Source organism: Barbus barbus (genome assembly GCF_936440315.1).
Source record: "Barbus barbus genome assembly, chromosome: 46".
Taxonomy (NCBI): Eukaryota; Metazoa; Chordata; class Actinopteri; order Cypriniformes; family Cyprinidae; genus Barbus; species Barbus barbus.
Window position 1 is genome coordinate 18,979,173 of NC_136724.1, and position 21,132 is coordinate 19,000,304.

The window sequence follows — 21,132 nt, forward strand, 5'->3', positions numbered from 1 at the left end:
GTATGACTATATGTAAAATCATTTAAGATATCTGAGATGTTAAATACTTAAATACAGTGTTGCAGTTCAATCTTGGCACGGTCACAGTTCCAGCTTCACAGTGTTTCACTAAAGGTAAGACCATTTCCAAATGATATACTGTCATATGTTTACAATGTTGTTATCACTAAAGTAAACAAAATTCAGACCAAAACCTGGATTTTGTGCTTTTCTTGCTGCTATATAATTTTAAGTCAGTGAATCATCTCATGCATAACAGGTGATGCCATTGGAGATGTGTAAAATGTAGCATATGTGTCTACACGACACCCAACCTCTTCTGGTTTCTTCAATTTTATTTTTTTTGTTTGTGTCATGATAATTACTGGCTACTCTTTGAAAACTGGGGTGGTGGATGTTCCCTTGTAAAAAATATTCCTGGTATTGTCTGGACTGTTTCCTCTTTCAGGGATAAGGATCCTGGTTTTTCTGCGCAAGCTCGAATCACGACTCTCAGGACCAGATTCAGTCATTTCCATGGGAGTGACCCGGATGGTGGAAATGGTCTGGTTGGGATGGTGGTCAACACCTGCTGTAGATAAAGTAGGGACAGTTGGCACTGCGACGACTTTAGGAGCATTCTTCTTTCTGTCCGTAGAACTGTTCCCATCCTTCACGGATTCTGAGCTCTCCGAGTCTCGATTCAAGTCATTGAGCTCAAATGACTGTCTGAAGCTGCTTTGGGACTTCCACGTCCAGGAGCCACTTCCATCCGTGGAGTGCGCATGCACCAGGGGTCGGCCGTTCTCTGGATGGGCTTCCACCCGAATGATGGCTCCAGTGCTGCCTTGACCTCCAGACTCCTCAGTTAGGCTCTTGTAGCGCTGCAGAGGTGCAGTGGAGCTGGTGTGACTGCTGCTCTCAGAACTAGGAGAGCTCCCCTGCAGGAGACCTTGCTGCTTGGACATTGCAATGACCTGCATGATGCGTGGCTGGCCATTAGAGTTAGTCCTAACCACCGGTACCTCCCCACCCTTCTCCCCAGTCCTCTCCATGCTTTTAAGCCATTTGTCAGGGGTGTTACTGGTATTTGGCAAGCCACCCATGTTCTCTTGTGTCTCCTCTGGGATGTGCACCAACTGCGAGGAACCAGGCCGAGACTGCATGGGTATCCGAGCACCGCCAGCAATTCCACTGGGGTTGCTTGGTAATGTTGTACTTCCAGTGGCCATTTTTAGGTATGGGGTTCCAGGTCCCTGATGTTCACCATTGATTCCCACAGCTGAGGGTTCAGATTTGCAGCGGATGTCCATGCTGTTTGGAGGGGACTGTCCTGGTCCACCTTCCATGGCATGTAGGGAGTGTTTATGGTTCTCGTTCTTAATCTTCCACTGCATTAGCAGCTGCTTCGATCGACATGAATCTACCGAGGAGGTGTGGATGGTGGCGTTACGGAAAGCAGACTCATCCATGGCAGGCGTATGCACTCTGGGCAAGGTGTTGAAGGTCACCATGTTTTCCTTGTGTGGAGGACTGCGGGTGATGACCTCCACATCTCCACTTGGTCTTTTCAGGCTGCTAAGAGATCCAGCCTGGTGGTGTTGGGTGTTGCGATGCAGGATGCCCTTGGAGCAGGAAGATGACAGACCGTCACTGCCACTGCAGCTCTTGGCAGTTAGGTGGTGACCTTGCTGGCAACGGTCAGCCATAGTTCGATGAGAATCGCGAATGTGAAGCTGACTTGTCTGTTTCTCCTTGCTCGGTTGGAAGTTTCCTACAGCAAACAAACCCTGGATGGACAAAACACAATATTTCAATTGTATTTCCTAACATACTTAAAGGGTTAGTTCACGCCAAAATAAAAATTCTGTCATTAATTGCTCACCCTCATGTCGTTGCAAACCCTTAAGACCTACGTTCATTTTCGGAACACAAATTAAGATATTTTTGATGGAATTTGAGAGCTCTCTGATCCTCCCATCGACAGCAATGCAACTGTAATGTTCCCAGGTCCAGAAATGTAGTAAGGACATCAGTAAAACAGTCAATGTGACATCAGTGGCTCAACTTCAGTTTTGTGAAAAAAATTTGTATGCAAAGAAAACAAATATAACCATTTATTTAACAATTATTCTCCCCCGAGTTATGTCTTCCACCATTTTGGAGAGTACCCAAGAACATAATCAACATAATCAGTGTTGTCTATGTTTGGGGGGGTGGAGGGTGAGCGCATGCATGAACGTAATCAGCGTTGTTTAAGTTCGGGGGAGGGCGTGTGCATGCATGAGCGTAATCAGTGTTGTTTACACGTAGGGTAAAATGTGCATATGCGTTGTGATTCTCTCCAAAATAGCGTAAGACAGTAACTCGGGGGATAAGAATTGTTGAATAAAGTTGTTATTTCCCTGTTGAAAAAAAACAGCATATGCTGGTTAGGTATGTTTGGAAGCATGGCTGCTGGTTTGAGCTGGTTTAAGCTGGTCCTAAGCAACTAACTCCTGCTCAGGACCAGCTCATGACCAGCACATGACCAGCTTAAACCATCTCAAACCAGTAGCCATGCTTCAAAACATACCTAACCAGCATATGCTGGTTTTTTTTCCAACAGGGTTTTGTTTTCTTTGTACACAAAACAGTTTTCTTGTAGCTTTGCAAAATTGAAGTTGAGCCACTGATGTCACATGGACTGTTTTACCGATGTCCTTATACGTTTCTGGACCTGGGAACATTGCAGTTGCATTGCTGTCTATGGGAGGGTTTAGAGAGCTCTCAAATTCCATCAAAAATATCTTAATTTGTATTTTGAAGATGAATGGTCTTAGGGGTTTGGAACGACATGAGGGTGATTAATTAATGCCAGAATTTTCATTTTGGGGTGAACTAACCCTTTAATAATAAGGGTTTGTGTAACACAATTTACTTGAGTGGGACATGTTCCTGGATCAATATTCTTTTTGGTCCTGGAACAACTTTTGTCAACTAGTTCGATTTTAGGTTTAGGGTTAGGCTTAGGGCTTGAGTTTGAAGCATGAAACAATTTCTGATTCCCTCTGATTTTATGGCAGTGTTAGAGCTTGGCTTACGATTGTTTGATGGGAATGTTGTTCCAGAACTAACAAAAGTCTGATCCAGGAACATGTCCTAGTTAACTAAATTATGGTGTCCATGTTTTATGTTGTAGACATGCAAGTAAACTGCATTTCCAAGACACTTTGTTTTGTGAAATTTCTTTAGAATGCTATTAAATATATGATAATCAATTCAAGATTTTTTTTTATTTGTCACATACACAATTATACAGGGTATAACCAGCAGTGAAATGTAGGTCAGGTCCGCTCCAAGGACAGTGCAATTATATAGAATACAAATATTAAGAAAAAGAAAAGTAGAAATCTGCTTATATTCATCTCACTAGGTAAACAGCGATGCCCCCTCCTAGCAGGAAGCCCAGGTAAACGTCAATGGCGTGGTTCTTGTGCTGAATAATGCGGGTTAGGCCACATATGATGGCAGAGATGATGAAGGAGAACACCAGAAGAGGCTTCAGCAGTTTGGATGAGTCTGTCAGCGTGCTGTTGAAATACATCTACACAAGAAAAAGATGATCAAGATCACAGATGTTTTGTGATGTTTCCAAGCCAAAGCAGAATAAGGTAGGGAGCAAGAACCATAACATTTGCACTGAAAAAAATCCATACACACTTTGATAATTATAAGAATCTTCAAACCAAATTAATTAACCACAGGGAACATGATTCCGCTGATTGAGTGCATCATTATTGCTACACCACTGAAGTGCATTTTGTGACTTGGTAAACCCCAGAGTCGTGAGATGGTTGGTATGGTTCCCAGAGACATGAGTCACCATCTACTGACTCAAGATTATTAGACTGACTGTACATAAGATGAGAATGTGTAAGGTCATTTCAACAGCTTAAACTGTGCTCTTTTATCAGTGAAATTCATAGACGCTTTAAGCAAAAGCACATTGAGTATATCAACTCATTATAAATAATGAATATATAATGAATCAACTGAGCTTCAGGAAGGAGCTATATAGACTGAAAACCACACTTTGAAATCAAATTTGTTCTCTGGGTTTGATATTAAAACTTAAATAGACATACATTAAATGACCTGCCACCTACCAGTAAAGGTGTTTATACTTTACACAATTTAAGCTCTTTATGTATAAGTGGCGTAAGATTGTGCATGTAAACACACACTCTTAGGACGTCTAGAATACTCAGTTTATAATTCCTTATGCAAATCTAAATGGCTTTACCATTCTGTTAGCTTATATAATGTGCACATAGCTCACGACAAGAACAAAAATGAGAAAAATGTAAAGACTCAAATGTATTCCTACCCTCAAATGGACCATTACATACAAACACACACACGGCTCAAAGGGGCCAACACTCCATTTCGCTACTTTGACAAGCTCCACTAAACTGCATGAAGGCATCTGGATGTTGCTGCACAAATTACAGTGGAGAGCTGTTGTCCTTTTATCCACACATCAGGGTCAGTTTTGCACAGAAGGTGACACGAGTGCAGCATTTTTTATCGGCCTCTAACAACACAGTGAATTGAAATTGCCTGAATGCTTCTGAATGGCTGACTTTTACTCACCGAGACATACACGGCAGCAAAGGATGCTAGCGTTGCATGCTGTGACGGGAAGGATTTTCTGAAATAAATGAAAGCAATTGCGATCAACTCTGTCATCAAAGAAAAGAAAGAATACAGCAGACACATTTGAAATTCATCACCTCAGCGCCTCTCTTCTAGATGCCTATTGTCATATTGAGTTTATATGCGGTTGCTGTAGAGTGTTAGGGGTGGTTTCTAGTGTGTTGCAGTATGGTTGGAATAGGGTGGTTTTTAGTGTGTTGCTATGTGGTTGCTAGGGTGTTAAAGGTGGTTTTTAGTGTATCTTTGCAGTTTCTAGGGTTGAAAGGGGTGGTTTGTAGTGCACTGCTATTCTAAATATGACTTAAATGAGACCTATTATACCCCTTTTTTCAATATATAATATAAGTCTCAGGTGTACCCAGAATGCGTCTGTGAAGTTTCAGCTCAAAATACCCAACAGATCATTTATTATATCATTTTGAAAAAGCATATTTTGAGTGGAAGCAGAAACATGCTGTTTTTGTGCATGTCTCTTTAAATGCAAATGAGTTGCTGCTCCCCGCCACCTTTCCAGAATAGGGTGGACATCTGGTTGGTAGATGCATTGGGGACCTAATTATAGCACTTAAACATGAAAAAAGTCAGAATTTCATTATATGTCATATGTCACCTTTTTTCATGTTTTTATTTGAAAATCTAATTACAGTTCTCTTCTCATGATTCAGCTTCATTCATAAATAAATAAACATTCACAGTCTCCTCTTAAGCAGGAAACCATCACAGAAAGCAATGCTACGATCGCATATACTATATTATCTCTGACACACAGTAAATAAAAGAGTCTGATGAAAAGATGTGATGTACCTCCACATTATTTGCACTTTCAGAACTTGAGGCATCATATTATACTTGCTGTCAGTCTGATAGTGAGTTCCCGAATCATCACAACAGCGAATCTCTCCAGACAGAGCTGGAGTTATAAACGGAGTAAACGGTATTTGTTTCAGTGTACTGTATAGTCAGAAATTCATAAGCCACTTCAGTACTTCATTATTTAGTGAATCTACACTAGTGAAGAGATGGTCCACAGCCTCATCTGTTCCCTTGAAAACCAACCTCGTTAAAAAGTACATCAAAAGCTATTCCTTTAATCTACAGCCTTGGCTCTAATCCATGCAGGCTCTTGTGCCTGTTTCCTTTGTACGAATCCCTGAGTATCAGGAGTTCACACTTGACTTGAGTGATATTTAAAGATTTTTTTTATCAACTTGTCTGTCTCAGCAGGGGTTAAGGTAATCTATGTTTCATATGACTGTGGTACTGTTAATCCAACAGAGATCTAGGTCTCCATTCGCCACGAATCAGAGCCGTACCTGCCGGCGTTGATGACAGCGGTGTCAGATCCTGAGCAGATGTCCTCCAGGATGAAGAAACTTTCATCACAGGAGGTATTGAGGTGAGTGTAGTTGGGCTTGCAGACAGTCAGGAAGTAGGGGGCGGGATAACCTGTCGACAACTGGATGATGTCAGTAATCAAAGCCGTGGCGCATAATCCAAACACATGAACGCCTGAAAGGAAAAACAGAATGCATGTGATGCACTGATATTTATCTAAATTGATAAATATATTGGCTGATATTACCAACACTATCTCACGGCCAATTTCTATGTGTTTTATGAGGTCGTTAATTTGTATGACCTCACTCATATGTTTTTGTCAGATTTTTGTGACGGTTAAAGGAATAGTTCACCCAAAAATGAAAATTCTATCATTAATTACTCACTCACTCTCATGTCGTTCCAAACCCGTAATACCTTCGTTCATCTTCTGAACACAAATGAATTCTGAGAGATCTCTGACATTCCCATAGACAGCAAGCATACTACCACGGTCAAGGTCCAGAAACATAGCAAGGACATCGTTAAAATTGTCCATGTGACATCAGCGGTTCAACCGTAATTTTACGAAGCTTTATTCAACAAATTGTCTCCTCTGCGTCACCCTGGCACCACACGGATACATTGTCTACGTTGTTAATGCTTTGATCTGAACGAAAACAATGTATCTGCGTGGTGGGGCTGACACAGAACCGCGTACGTTGTTTATGTTCAGTGGATATTCTCTAAAATGGCGCCAGGGTACAAATTGTTGAACAAAGTTGTTATTTTTGTTTTCTTTGCACACAAAAAGTATTCTCGTAACTTCGTAAAATTATGGTTGAACCTCTGATGTGACATGGATTATATATATGAATGCCCTTGCTACGTTTCTGGACCTTGATCGTGGTAGGATCCTTGCTGTCTGTGCAGGATCAGAGATCTCTTGGAAATCATTAAAAAATATCTTAATTTTGTTTTACGGGTTTGGAACGACACGAGGGTGAGTAATTAATGACAGAATTTTCATTTTTGGGTGAACTATCCCTTTAAGTTTAGAGGCGGAATTAGGTTTGGTCCTTCCTACGAATTTGCCACCTCGTAAAATACGTACTATTTCCACAAATCATATGAATTTGTACGAGTGAGGTTGCACGAATTCGTATGAATTAGCCACCTTTTCAAAAATATACGAATTACTGTGAGATCGGCTTTTAAAACTTTAAAAGGGAAAAACGTACAGTCAAACCAAAATTTATTTAGACACCTTCAATTTTTCTCACATTATCACAGTTTATTCAGATTTAAACTGTGCCGGAACAAATTAATCTTGATAATGTCAGACAACTTTGATAGAAAGGTATGTAATGAATTAGGTTTAATAGCTGTCTGTCAGCTGTTAAATTGATTAGTTTAATTGATTAGTTAACACAATTAGTTAATACCTAAAAAAACAAAACAAGCTATGCTTAATTTTGTTCAGTATGTGGTGTAAAAAGGTCGTATTAGCAATTAAAGATAAACACTTAAAGGGATACTGCACTCCAAAATGCAAATTTTGTCATTAATCACTTACCCCCATGTCGTTCCAAACCCGTAAAAGCTTCGTTCGTCATCAGTCATCTGTCATCAGTAACGCATGCGAATAACGTACAAACGGACAGAGAATAACGTACACACTTTGCGTCCATCGGATGCTCTCCAAAATGGCGCTACGCTGACACAGAGAGACAGAGAGGAGACGAATTGTTGATTAAAATTTTATTTTATTTTCTTTGCGTACAAAAAGTATTCTCGTCGCTTCATAAAATTGAACCACTGATGGCATATGGACTATTTTGACAATGTTTTTATTTATACTTTTCTGTGCCTTGACAGTGTAATTTACTTGGCAGTCAATGGGACAGTCACAAGCCTCCTGGTTTTCATCCAGAATATCTTAAATTGTGTTCCGAGGACGAACAAAGCTTTTACGGGTTTGGAACGACATGGGGGTAAGTGAGTAATGACAAAATTTGCATTTTGGGGTGGAGTATCCCTTTAAGCAAAACATGGTCAGGTCAAAGTGTGAATAATTTTTGGTCTCAAATTTTTTTTAATCAATTTTACTGGTAGTCATCATTCCACAGAATTCTGATAAAACAAATTCTACATTCAGTGTTGGCCCCAATCACAGGTAACAGAATAAAGACTAATCAGGAGTGAACCAACGATATCTACAAGAAATGTGACCTACCCACAAACCTGACACCTCGCCGGACGAAAGAGTTAAAGTTGCAGCCCGCGGCGTTGATATCGGCTTCAGCTCCTCCTCTGCACTGCGCTCGGGACAGACAGCAGAACAGAATCCCCTCTCCGATCATGATCTGTGGACATGCAACACACCAGGTCAGAGGTGGAAGTGGATCAAATGTTCAGGATCTCTCTCCTCTCAGATTGCACTCAACGGTCTCATAATAACTCTTCAGGAGGTTCTTTTTACTGTGACACCAAACACAGAATCTCTGAAGTGAAGCTACAGATGCCTTTAAACAGAACTGCCATAATGTCCTTGTCTACTTGTAAATGCACAGTTTTGATGAGCTATAATGCAATCAGCTCTCACTTGGGCTGAGAGAGCGGTCGTTTTGATCATCGCACACTTATGTATTAATGCCCATCTTAAGCAGGGTTGTCAGTGTGCATCAAAGACACATCCATCCTTAATCTGCTCCAGATCTGTCCCCGGTGTTTCACCTCCCTGTCTTCTGAAAATCACGCACCCACTGACTTCTGCACAAATAGCAGGCTGTGAAGTGCTGCTTTCATGGAGATGAATAATTTCAGCTCAGCTGGTCACAAGGTTTGTAAAACCTTGTTTGGGTCCTTGGGCCCTTCTCTGCAAGCTTCTGTAACCTTCACCACTTAACCACATTGAAGGAGAATGGCATAATTAGGTCTGGGCATTTTTTAATTAAAATAGATTTGAATACTTAATATATAAACTCATTATAATTAATAGCTATATAATATATTTATTCTATATTTTTAAATAATTGTTAAATATTATAAATAATATAGTAATATATAATACTATATATTACTATTTTAAATAAAAAATACACTATTTATTACTAAATATCTAAAATATGTATTATATAATTAATTGAATTACTATATATAATTTATTTTTATATTATATATATATATGCAAATATAATTAATAAATAAAATATAATTATTAGATTAAATAATAGAAACTAGTGCTGTCAAACGATTAATTGTGATTAATCGCATCCAAAATAAAAGTTTTTGTTTCCATAATATATTTGTGTACTGTTTATATTTATTATGTATATATAAATACACATGCATACACCTATATATTTGGAAAAAAATACATATACATGTATATATTTATATTCATATAAGTTAGATATAAATATATTTCATATATAAATAACATATTTTTCTGAAATATATACATGCATGTTTGTGTATTTTTATAGTACAACTTATAGTCACTTAGTACAATTTAACATTTCAAGTTGACTAAACTTCAAATTTTAAGGCAGCCGGGTAACAAATTATTTTAAGTTGTTAGTGTAATTATGACATTTGTGCTCAGTGTGCCACAAGAGAAATGTCTGGTTACATGAGACTAGCTTTACACTGACTGCTTTTTTTTTTCTTTAGCTCCATATAGACCATACAGACTCGACGGCCGGCAATCTTCTCTTCTATATTGCATAGGTCGCCAGGTGAGGAGTTTAAATCCCAGTGGGATCATGGGATTGATATCAGCTGTGCTCTACGCTCCGGCCTGGTGGGGGAGGTGCTAAGGATACGATCTAAACATTGGCAAGACCATGTGCCACACCGTGACCTGAATCAGATCCCAGGAAGCCCGCAGATTCCACCATCCCATCCCATCTGACCAGCTCAGCCTCTCAGACACTCATATTGTGTCATGACACCTGGAGGAACCACAGGACGTCTCAATGCCTGCAGTCACTTCCTGCCTGATGCTAAATCTGGCTTATGTAGGTAAACAGATTGTAGCCCAAAAATGGGCTAAAGAAAGGACGGAGTGGGTCATTATTTTACCTGACAGCCTAAATGCGTTTTTAGACACACATTACTGTGCATTTTTATGCAGCTGAACATGTCGGGATAAGATGCAAACGTGGTCAGAGCTCTCGATGTCTGCAACTCAAACTGAATTATTTAATTACCTAAAATTGCTAGCATGGTGGTCACATGCTGCAGAGAACAGTACATTGGGTGTCATTGTAATGCTAGTCATTTTAGTCGTTCAGTCAGTGCTTTCTGTTTCTCTGTCCTGTAGGAATAAAAAAGCTATTTTTTTTGCAACAATTTTTGTTCTCTTCAAACGTCTCCTCTGTACTTTCAGAAGAGAACAACATCACAAACAGCTCAGATTTGCAAAGTCTGCAAAAGAAAGTCAGAGATTTCAATGTTTTCATGAAAAAAAAAAAAAAATTCATGAAATTCTCCCAAGGCCAGATCATCTATCCATTTTAATTTTATTGCTCTATACTCAGTGTTTCTGCGAGCTTTATGAAAGTAAAATTGAAATCAAAATTTAAGACCTTTTTAAGACCAATTAAATAAAATGTAAAGAAAATTATTAAAGAAAATGTAAGGGTGTTCTCTAGGCAAGGCAAGTTTATTTATATAGCACATTTCATACACAGTGGTAATTCAAAGTGCTTTTACATAAAATAAAGTGAAATAGACATTAAAATCAATAAAAACATGGAAATAAAAATAATAAAAACAAGGAATTTTAAAATGATATAGAAAATGATTTAAAATAAATTTAAAGAAAATGATTAAACCTAAAATTTATTGCAGTCAGTTCGGACATATAGCACAGTGCTCATTCAACAAATGCACAGTTAAACAGATGAGTTTTGAGTCTTGATTTAAATGTGGCTAATGTTTTAGCACATCTGATCTCTTCTGGAAGCTGGTTCCAACTGTGGGCGGCATAATAGCTAAAAGCAGACTCCCCTTGTTTTGTGTGAACCCTTGGTATTTCTAACTGACTCGATCCTAATGATCTGAGTGGTCTGTTAGGTTTATATTCAGTGAGCATATCAGCAATATATTTAGGTCCTAGGCCATTGAGTGACTTATAAACGAGTAAAAGTACTTTAAAATCAATCCTAAATGTAACTGGAAGCCAGTGTAAGGACCTGAGGACTGGTGTGATATGCTCAGATTTTCTGGTTCTAGTCAGAATCCTGGCAGCAGCGTTCTGGATGAGCTGCAGTTGTCTAATGGTCTTCTTGGGAAGGCCGGTGAGGAGACCATTACAGTAATCCACCCTGCTGGTGATAAAGGCATGAACAAGTTTCTCCAAGTCTTGATTGGAAACAAAACATCTAATTCTTGCAATATTTTTGAGATGATAGTATGCTGATTTAGTTACTGCTTTGACATGACTACTGAAACTAAGGTCTGTCTCTAGAATCACCCCAAGATTTCTGACTTGATTTTTAGTTGTTTGACCCCTAGAGTCAAGGTATGCATTCACCTTGAGAACTTCATCTTTCTTTCCAAATGCAATGATTTCAGTTTTCTCCTTGTTTAACTGAAGAAAGTTCTGGCACATCCAACTGTTAATTTCATCAATGCATTGGCAGAGGGAGTCAATGGGGCTGTAGTCATTTGGAGATAAGGCTAGGTAAATCTGGGTATCATCAGCATAGCTGTGATAGGCAATTTGGTTCTTCCTCATTATCTGACTTAGTGGGAGCATATACAGGTTAAACAAGAGCGGTGCAAGAATTGAGCCTTGTGGGACTCCACATGTCATGGCCGTCCACTTAGACTTATGCTCTCCTATACTCACATAATAACCTCTCCCTTCTAAGTATGACCTGAACCATTTGAGTGCCATCCCAGAAAGCCCGACCCAGTTTTCCAGTCTCTCTAGAAGTATGTTATGATCGACAGTGTCAAACGCAGCACTAAGATCTAGTAGTACCAGCACTGATATTTTGCCAGAATCAGAATTGACGCGAATATCATTTATTATCTTAATGAGTGCTGTCTCTGTGCTGTGATGTGCTCGGAAACCAGATTGAAAATTGTCCAGGTATCCATTTGAGTTTAAGTAGTTGTTCAGCTGATTAAAAACTACCTTTTCAATAATCTTACCCATGAAAGGAAGATTTGATATGGGTCTATAGTTGCTCAACATGGTGTTATCAAGATTGCGCTTTTTCAGAAGGGGCTTAACAACTGCAGTTTTAAGGGAGTTTGGAAAAGTCCCAGAAAGAAGTGAGGCGTTCACCACTTCTAAGAGATCAGCTTCTAAACAGTTAAGCACATTTTTGAAAAAGGATGTGGGAAGTGTGTCAAGATAGCAGGTTGAAGATTTAAGGTGCTGTACTATTTCTTCCAAAATTTTGTTGTCAATTTCTTTAAAAACACACATAGTCACTTCTTTTATAAATTGCGGTCGAATCTGTGTGACCTCTGCATAACTTGAAGATGTGCCAATCTCCTTTCTGATATTATTGATCTTCTCAGAAAAGAAGGAAGCAAACTCATTGCATTTGCTGTTGGAGAGCATTTCACAGGGAATCTGACTTGGGGGGTTTGTCAGTCTCTCAACAGTCGCAAAAAGAGTGCGAGTGTTGTTTAAGTTACTGTTTATAAGGTTTGAAAAGAAAGTCTGTCTAGCTGTGGCTAGTTCCACATTGAAAGGAAAACATTTTCTAAGGAAAACAATTTGTATTAGCAGTACTTCAAAGTTTGAAAATGCTTCCAAACTGATGTTTCTTTTTAATTTTACAAACTAGAAGAAATAATGTTTAAATGATGTTTCTTCTCATGTTTAACATTTCATGTTTTCCAGTGAAAAAAAAGTCTTAAATCAAGATAGTAAAAATGATAAGTAAATGATAAGAAGTCTTGTTTTCTGATACATTTATGATTTGATTTTTAAAAAAAAGTTAAAATATAAACAGATAGCCTATTTGTTTTAAGCATAAACTCACAAAAACCTAAAAAACAAGACCTCATATCTTCATTTTGCATCTCAAGCAAATGCATTTTAATTTAAGGATGTTTAGATGTTTAAATATTTGTAACAAGGCAAAAATTTTTTTGCAGTGCATGCAACATTGAATGCAATAATTTGATGAATTTAGGATTTTTCACTCCATTCCAAGACCTTTTAAGGACTTCATTTGTGGAAGGGCAAATTTTTAAGATGCAGAAGCACTTCCAAAAAAATTCTAAAAGTAAGTTACTTTAATGAAACATAATACCTCCTATTAAAGAGCAATAAAAACCAATAGAGTTTCCTTCTGGGTGTATTTACATGCTATTTTACTAGAGATTTGATTTATTGCTTTGATTGCTTTTCATTCGTTAATATGATGTATCCAATTTAATATAAATGTTTCTTTGCCTAAAGATAAAATGAGTTCTCATCTAATGAAAAATAAAAAAATAATAAAAGTAAACGCACTTGATAAATGTTTATGACCTTAATATAAAAATGCCTGGAGAGTGTTTAGAAAATTTTCCAAGTGTAAAGATGATCTCAGTCTGTTTATTTCTTCTTCAGAACAGAGTAACTATAATCTACAAATAAGTTCAGAGGATCAGAAAGACGAGAACCACAACCAACTCATTACCGCCAAGTGCCCATTAGCATTTGCGAAACCATTTAACCATCCTGTCATTTCTGAGACAACAGCATAATCTGCCTTAAGAACTGAATTTGAGTGTGAAATAATCTGACTTTCCATACGAGTGAACAACCAAACTATCATAAATCCACAGTAAAGCCTAATGTGAAACTGCACTCATCTGCTCCAGGACTGGCAGTTAACCGAAGGAAACCTTGCTAGGTAGAAGACGAGAAAAGCTAATTCACTGTGTCATTAGGGCATCCTCAGAGGGCTGGCAGCCGTTCTGGCAGCGTTGTGATGTTGAGAAGAGAAAGATGCTATCTGACAGCTCACTGCTCATGGAGTAATATGAACAAAAACTCTTTGGGTATTTGAGCTATTCATGCGTGAACTTTCTTTTCTGTAGTGTTTCAGATGAGGCCAGTTGGTGTGTGTCAGCTGTGATAATAGACCACAGGCTAACTCTATACATTTCTTCAAGTAGGACATGCTCCTGCATTCATATCCGCCCCAACTTCCAACGATCCAATCAATTCCCGAAGGACAAAATCAAGTCCCACCCTCTCATTTCAGGTGCCGTTTCACTCGGATATACGTCACAGTAGAGAAGAAAAGACAATCGCAACTTCCGTTTCATGCCGACTTTAAAGAAAATGACCATTCATTTCGTTAGATTATTCCTCGGCTGGGATCGTGCAGAGATCTTTGAAGCTCCATTGAGACAGCAATTTGGACCTTCAACCCATTGGCCACCATTGAAGTCCACTATATGGAGAAAAATCCTGGAATGTTTTCATCAAAAAAATTTACAAGATTTGGTGCTGACCAGAGCCGTTGAGAAACAGAGTTGCGACACGCTTTGATCTGGCCGCCGCGCGGTCACGTGCTTCATGGAGCTCTCAATAGTTCCAAACAACTCCGCGCTGTCCATCGGGTCAGACAACAACAGCGGGTATACTTGCAGCATTTTCCGGCAAATATTAACACAAAACGTCCATTGATTAATTCGTTTAATACACTGATAGTAGCATTTTGTCTGTGGAGTTTAATGGAAATAATATTAATGGGTTTTTCTTGTTTAACTATGGAGTAAATCATAGTACAATGCAACAGGATAAGGCGGTTACATTTCTTTGTATGCAAAGTATAAATAGTGTAAACTGCTTAATAAAGATTGGAGACTTGAGGCATGACTTTGTGTGTTTTTATTCCTGTGGATGTGCAGACTAATGATGAAATAAATTAAGCTTATTTAAAGAGTATAAGAAATCTAATCAGTATGTAAAATGTGTTATTGTATTAATATATATTTCTTCATCTATGGTCATCTATTATTCACATTTTAATACAATATTGTTAAAATATAAGATACAATATGCATATACAAGTGAATATCAATGAATGCTAGAAAAATGCTCGAAATTGTTTGTCATTTAAAAAAAAACATCTAAAAGACATCTTTTTCGCCACCATCTGACTAATTAATACTAGCACTTACCTATTCTATTTATTTATTTATATTTATTAAAAAACTAATTTCTATGTGAACTGTGCTAGACTAACTGAGACTTGTATTTTGTTGCTCTTTCGTTGGTCTGTTTACTTCTACATTGTAAGTCGCTTTGGATAAAAGCGTCTGCTAAATGACTAAATGTAAATGAAAAAAATTTAAATTTAAGTTTTGCAAATACTTCAAAATAAAAAAGGCAACCAACTGTATTCATCGAAATATTTTATTATATAATATATCCACGTTATCTAACTGCAAATATAGCATATACTGCCTATTATCTAAAAATAAACATGAACTATAACGCGTTTCATTAAATACAACTACTGGTCAGATTTCCGAGAGGTAAACTAATGCGTTAAAATGGAAAAAAATGCTGTAATTTCCTCAAATTTCTGGTGACTGTGCTTGAGAAGCACTGAAATGAACGGGCTTCAATGCCGAAACTATCAGTTGTTTGGAACTATTGGCTGCTCCATGACACGCTTTACTTCCGCATTCCTAAGTTCCTATGGAAGCCTATGGGAGTTTCTCAACGGCTCTGGTGCTGATGCGCCGTCATAGTGATAACAGCCAATCACATACTTTTCTGGTGCTGCATGAACGGGATTGGCTAGCGTCTGCGCTAGGGTATTTGCATAAGGCGATCTGACTGGCTGACGCCTGCGTAGGCGCTTGAAAAGTTGAAAAGTTTTCAACTTCTGCCGCGTGCAACGCCAGTTAAGCGATGCGAGGGACCCACAATTCAGTTCGGCAACGCTTGACGTCACTCCATTCAAAGTATACGAGAGGCGTTGACACCGACTGTGAATGTGAATATTTTTATTTATTATTGTTAATGTTCTCTTATGTTCAACAACTTAAAGCTTTAAAATTATTCACTTTAAGGGGTCTAAAATAAAGAAAAGGGACAATTTTTTGTTACTCCGGCACTTTATTATACTGAATGTCCTGTGGTTTTTTTGTGGTTTTTTGTACTTGATTGCAATACATTTTGGTTGAAAAAATTTGAATCGTGTAAGAGAATCGTGATCTCAATTCCCATGGAGAAAAATCGTGATTCACATTTTAGCAAGAACCGTGCAGCCCTACATGCATTATATATAATGTATGTATATATAATTATAATAATATATAATAATATAATTATATAATCATGTGTATATATAATTATAATAATATATAATAATATAATTATATAATCATGTGTATATATATATATATATATATATATATATATATATATATATATATATATATATATATATATATATATATATATACACACACACGATAACGATACGGAACAATACGGAAACGATAACTAAAATCTGGGCTATTGAATATAACCTTCATGGACACTTTTTATTATTCTGACAATGTTATATTATGTGAATATTTCTTGGCTAGAATTAGATGCAGAGTGGACCAGACTCTATGCCTTCAGCCAAAACTCTGGCACTGCAAGACTTCTATTATTGCAATAATTGTATGATAGAAATGTTACTCCAGGTACTCATCTAGCTTGGGTGAATTACAATAATGCAGGCAACATCAGCAAGAGGCCAACGGCTTGTGTCCTATCCAATATACAGTATCCAAAAGCAGAAGTACATCTTGCACTATGTGTATGTGTGTGTAGCGGTATAGGATTAGACTGACCGTAATAGCAGGAGCTGCGAAAGCGAGGCTGAGTAGCATGAGGAAGGGAATGACCTCATGCATGGGTTCGATATAAGGCAGACTCAGACTGCGATCATGACAGCTGAAACCCCAGCGGACCGGTTTGAAAATGTCCGTCCACTCCAGAAAATACACGCTGACCATAGATGAGACCAGGAGAGGAAGCTGTTAGAGAGGAGAAAACATCACATAACTCTTGAACAAACATTTTCAAAGAATTACACTGTCCACATAACGGGTCCCTACGGAAATGTACATACAGTCAGCCAGCCATTATCAAAATATACACTCAGACAGGGCAGTACTCTGAAGACAAATAAAATCCTAGGTATATGAAAGCCATATAATGAACTTGTGAGGTAATATCTGAAGGCCTGTGAGCTAGTAGTACAAATTTAGTAGTAATGGATTCACAGAATTGCAGAAAAGCTATAGATGGACCCACACTAACATTAAAGAGAATATATTTTTATATTATTATACAGTATATATGCCATGTAAATACCATGATACATGAATACCATTAAGATATGTTTGTGCATGTGTGTTTTTAATTGTCTGGCAACCATTTTTATCCATTAGGCATTATAATTATCATTCAATTTTTATGCTCAATGCTATTACAATTAGAATTGTTTTGTAAAATTTACTACTGAGTGAAACTTCAGTATGAAACTTCAGTAGTATTTCTTAGCTTTTTTCAAGTAAATTCAAATTTTTTTCAGTGTAAGTTGATGTTTACAAAATCATCTATTATTCTTTATGACAGAAAGTTTTGTCGTGTTTAAGCTTGTAATTAAGAGCTCTCGGCTGAAGTTTTTACAGTAGAGTGATTGAGTCAGTTTGTGGGCATTTAATATGCAGCAAGCAGCTGCCGTTCTGTGCCGATTCTGCACAGTTGCGCTGTGGCTGACTGAAACCACTGACCCATATTTTCTTCTAAAGCGCTGGCACTTTGGACAAACCGTAAGAGATGTACAAAGCAGCCAACCATCACCATGAGCATCAAAGAGAATCACAACCCAACAAAAGCCTGCTTGCTTTGACAATAGATTTGAAGGTTTTTTACATTAGATGACTGTTGTAATTCTGTTTGAAAGATTCTAACTGAACATCTTCCTTTGCCTTTATAAAGAAGTGGTATATTGATGGTATCAGATGGTAATACACTAAAAAAAAGTGATGTAGAAACAATTTTCACTCAGAAATTGCTAGTAAATGTCACATAATTCCAAAGAATCAGCAAGTAACACATTGAATTAAATGTGAAATTTTGAAGTAGAACAATTTTGTTGTAAACCCTACTTTTATTTACAAGTTTTTACAGTGCATAGGTGGAATATTGAAGGTCATTTGTTTGTCCAGTTTTACTTTAAAACAAGAAGTGGATCAAATTTCCTTGATCTGATCAAGTCCAATGTCTTCTGACTGAATATCCATTTTCAATCATAAATACATCGTTAATGAATTAAAATAGGTGACAGCAATTTCATGTTGACTTCATGATTATCCCAAATGAAAAGAAGAGGTGAGACTGAGGTCTTAATAACTGATGGCAATAAATGGGCAGGATAGCATCTCTTAGTGGCTATTTTCAGATCTATGTGGGATAGGCACCATGCCAGCAGGTGCAGATGGTGTCCGGATGGTAAAGGACCCGTTACGATAAGAGCATTGCTCCACATGAGGAGACGTGGAAGTTTCTGTGACCTGATGAAACTTGAGTGATATCTTAAAAAGCACAAAATCCAGACGTTTCTGCTGAGCACATGCATCATATCTCTTTAAAACCTTCAAATATAGTAATCCTGATCTTCTAGACCTTCATTTTTGGTATTTGACATATAATTTTGCAAAGTTCACAGAAAAACAGCAAATGGAGCAATGAATAAATGAATGAAAATGTCCAATTCAGCACAGCCCTGCATAATGTATGAATGCATGCTTAGATCTTCCTTCTACATTTACATAGATCACGTGTGTCGGTGTATGCACGTGCGTATGAAAGCTGCACTGCCTCAATTCTTTATGTCACACTGACCTACATATATTCCACTAACCCCATCATGATGCATGGAGAGCAGAGCAGCACCTCCTGGGGCGAACATCTAAGAAGGAGAGCTGACAGAAGCACAGCATCACAGTGCTGACATCACTCTCTGCCAGTTCGTACATATCAAATTGATGATATTTTACAAGGAAAGTGTGACATGTTGTCCATGAAAGTAAACAATGCTAAAAAAAGAAGCTTGGATGCAATGCAAAACCAATAAATATAAATTTGTGCTGTCAAAGCTTAAATAAAAAATAAAAGTTTTTGTTTACATAATATATGTGCGTGTACTGTGTATATTATTATTATGTATATATAAATACACATACAGTATATATTTTGAAACACCGTGCTTGCTGAATGCAATGAAAAATACAAAATTTCCTGTTTCATTTGCAACTTTAAAAGAGCCTTAAACTGTCAAAAGTTCAGATAAATTATAACCAGCTATAATGAAAAACAAAAAAATTGCACACACACACACACACACACACACACACACATAAATAGGAATATGTGTATATATATATATATATATATATATATATATATATATATATATAGGTGCATCTCAATAAATTTGAATATCGTGACTTTTTTTTTTTTTTACTTATTTCAAAAAGTGAAACTTTCATATATTCTAGATTCATTACATGTAAAGTAAAACATTTCAAAAGTTTTTTTGTTTTAATTTTGATGATTGGAATTTACAGCTCATTAAAGTCAAAACTCCAGTATCTCAAAATATTAGAATATTTCCTTAGATCGATCAAAAAAAGGATTAGCAAAACAGAAAAGTTCAAGTTCATTAAAGTATGTTCATTTATGCACTCAATACTTGGTCGGGGCTCCTTTAGCACAAACTCCAGCATCAGTGAGGAATGGCATGGAAGCGATCAGTCTGCACTGCCGAGGCACTATTGTATGGAAGCATATGTGTAGCTAAATTCAATTTGAAATGTAATATGCAAAATGGCAATGTATTTCGGTATTTAAATTTACATTTTCACATTCATATGTGCAACATTTAGTGCAAAATGAAAATGAAAATTCAATTATATCATTTAAATTTGCCATTTTCTACACTAGTTTTAATATGCAAATCAATTTTTTTTTTACAGCTTTATAAGTTGCAAAATTAAAATTAAAATGTATTACCCAAATTGATTCGATATGTTTATATCTATGCATTTAGGCTTAGTGGTAGGACACTTGGGATTGCATTTTCATTGTGAGACCGCGTGATAATTGTAGCAAAATGCAATGAGTTGCAAAATGCATTCTGAGCCAAAGGTGCAGCAAAAGGGTAGTAAAATGGTGATTTACTTTTATCTGAAAAGAGGACTTTGGACCACTGAGCAACAGTCCAGTTCTTTCCTTAGCTCAGGTAAGATGCTTCTGATGTTGTCTCTGATTCAGAAGTGGCTTGGTAGCCCTTTTTCTGAAGACATCTGAGCTTGGTGACTCTTGATGCACTGACTCCAGCTTCAGTTCACTCCTTGTGAAGCTCCCCCAAGTGTTTGAATTGGTTTTGAATGACAGTATTCTCAAGCTTGCTGTCATCCCTGTTGCTTGTGCACCTTTTCCAACCCAATTTCTCATGAGCTTTGACAGAGCATCTTATGAGCAATAGGCTACAATCCCTCAGGTTCACTTTATCACCATTGATAAATAGTCAAATATTTAAATGTTCCATTTACTGATTCGGCTATGACCGTAACATTTAAATACATATCCTGAGCATTAAAATGGAATTGTTATCTCATTCTGATCTCGCAAGTTGTCACCTGTCAAATCAAACGTGCAATTGTAAACAGACGGTCTCTTACCTCCACGAAATAAAAGCATGGCAGCAGTGTCACGCTCTCTTTTATCATCTTCTCTTTCAGTCTTTCTCTCGCAGACATCGTGTTTCTCTCCTTTAATAAACGCCAATAACCTGTTGTGTCCTAAGCGTCCACCTTCATCCAGCAAAACAAGCGTCTAGATCAGCTGCTGCTTGCTCCATTGAGATGCATGATGCACACAGAATCAAACGACAGACACAATCTACACCTTTCACCATTTACACGCACTGTTTATATTGCAGTGGAATATGATTGCAATTGAATATACAGACAGAGAGGAAAATATTGCCGGCAAGATGACATCAGATTTTTCAGATGAGTGTCTTGCGTCCTGACGCGCATGCGCACAAGCGGCGCATTCCTCCAGTCATTCGCATTATTATTAATAAT

The 21,132-nt window shown here is 37.5% G+C and overlaps 1 protein-coding gene across 1 annotated transcript; it reads right to left on the reverse strand.

Annotated features, from left to right (window-relative positions):
• Window positions 1-368: 368 nt before the first annotated feature.
• LOC306865079 (phospholipid phosphatase-related protein type 4-like) lies at window positions 369-20,802 on the reverse strand (the record flags this gene model as incomplete). The annotated part of the gene is made up of 7 exons (XM_079409445.1): window positions 369-1,769; window positions 3,392-3,565; window positions 4,615-4,672; window positions 5,991-6,186; window positions 8,231-8,360; window positions 16,822-17,007; window positions 20,725-20,802. 7 exons carry the CDS (start codon window positions 20,800-20,802, stop codon window positions 369-371), a joined length of 2,223 nt encoding a protein of 740 aa, XP_079265571.1.
• Between the last annotated feature and the right edge of the window lie 330 nt (window positions 20,803-21,132).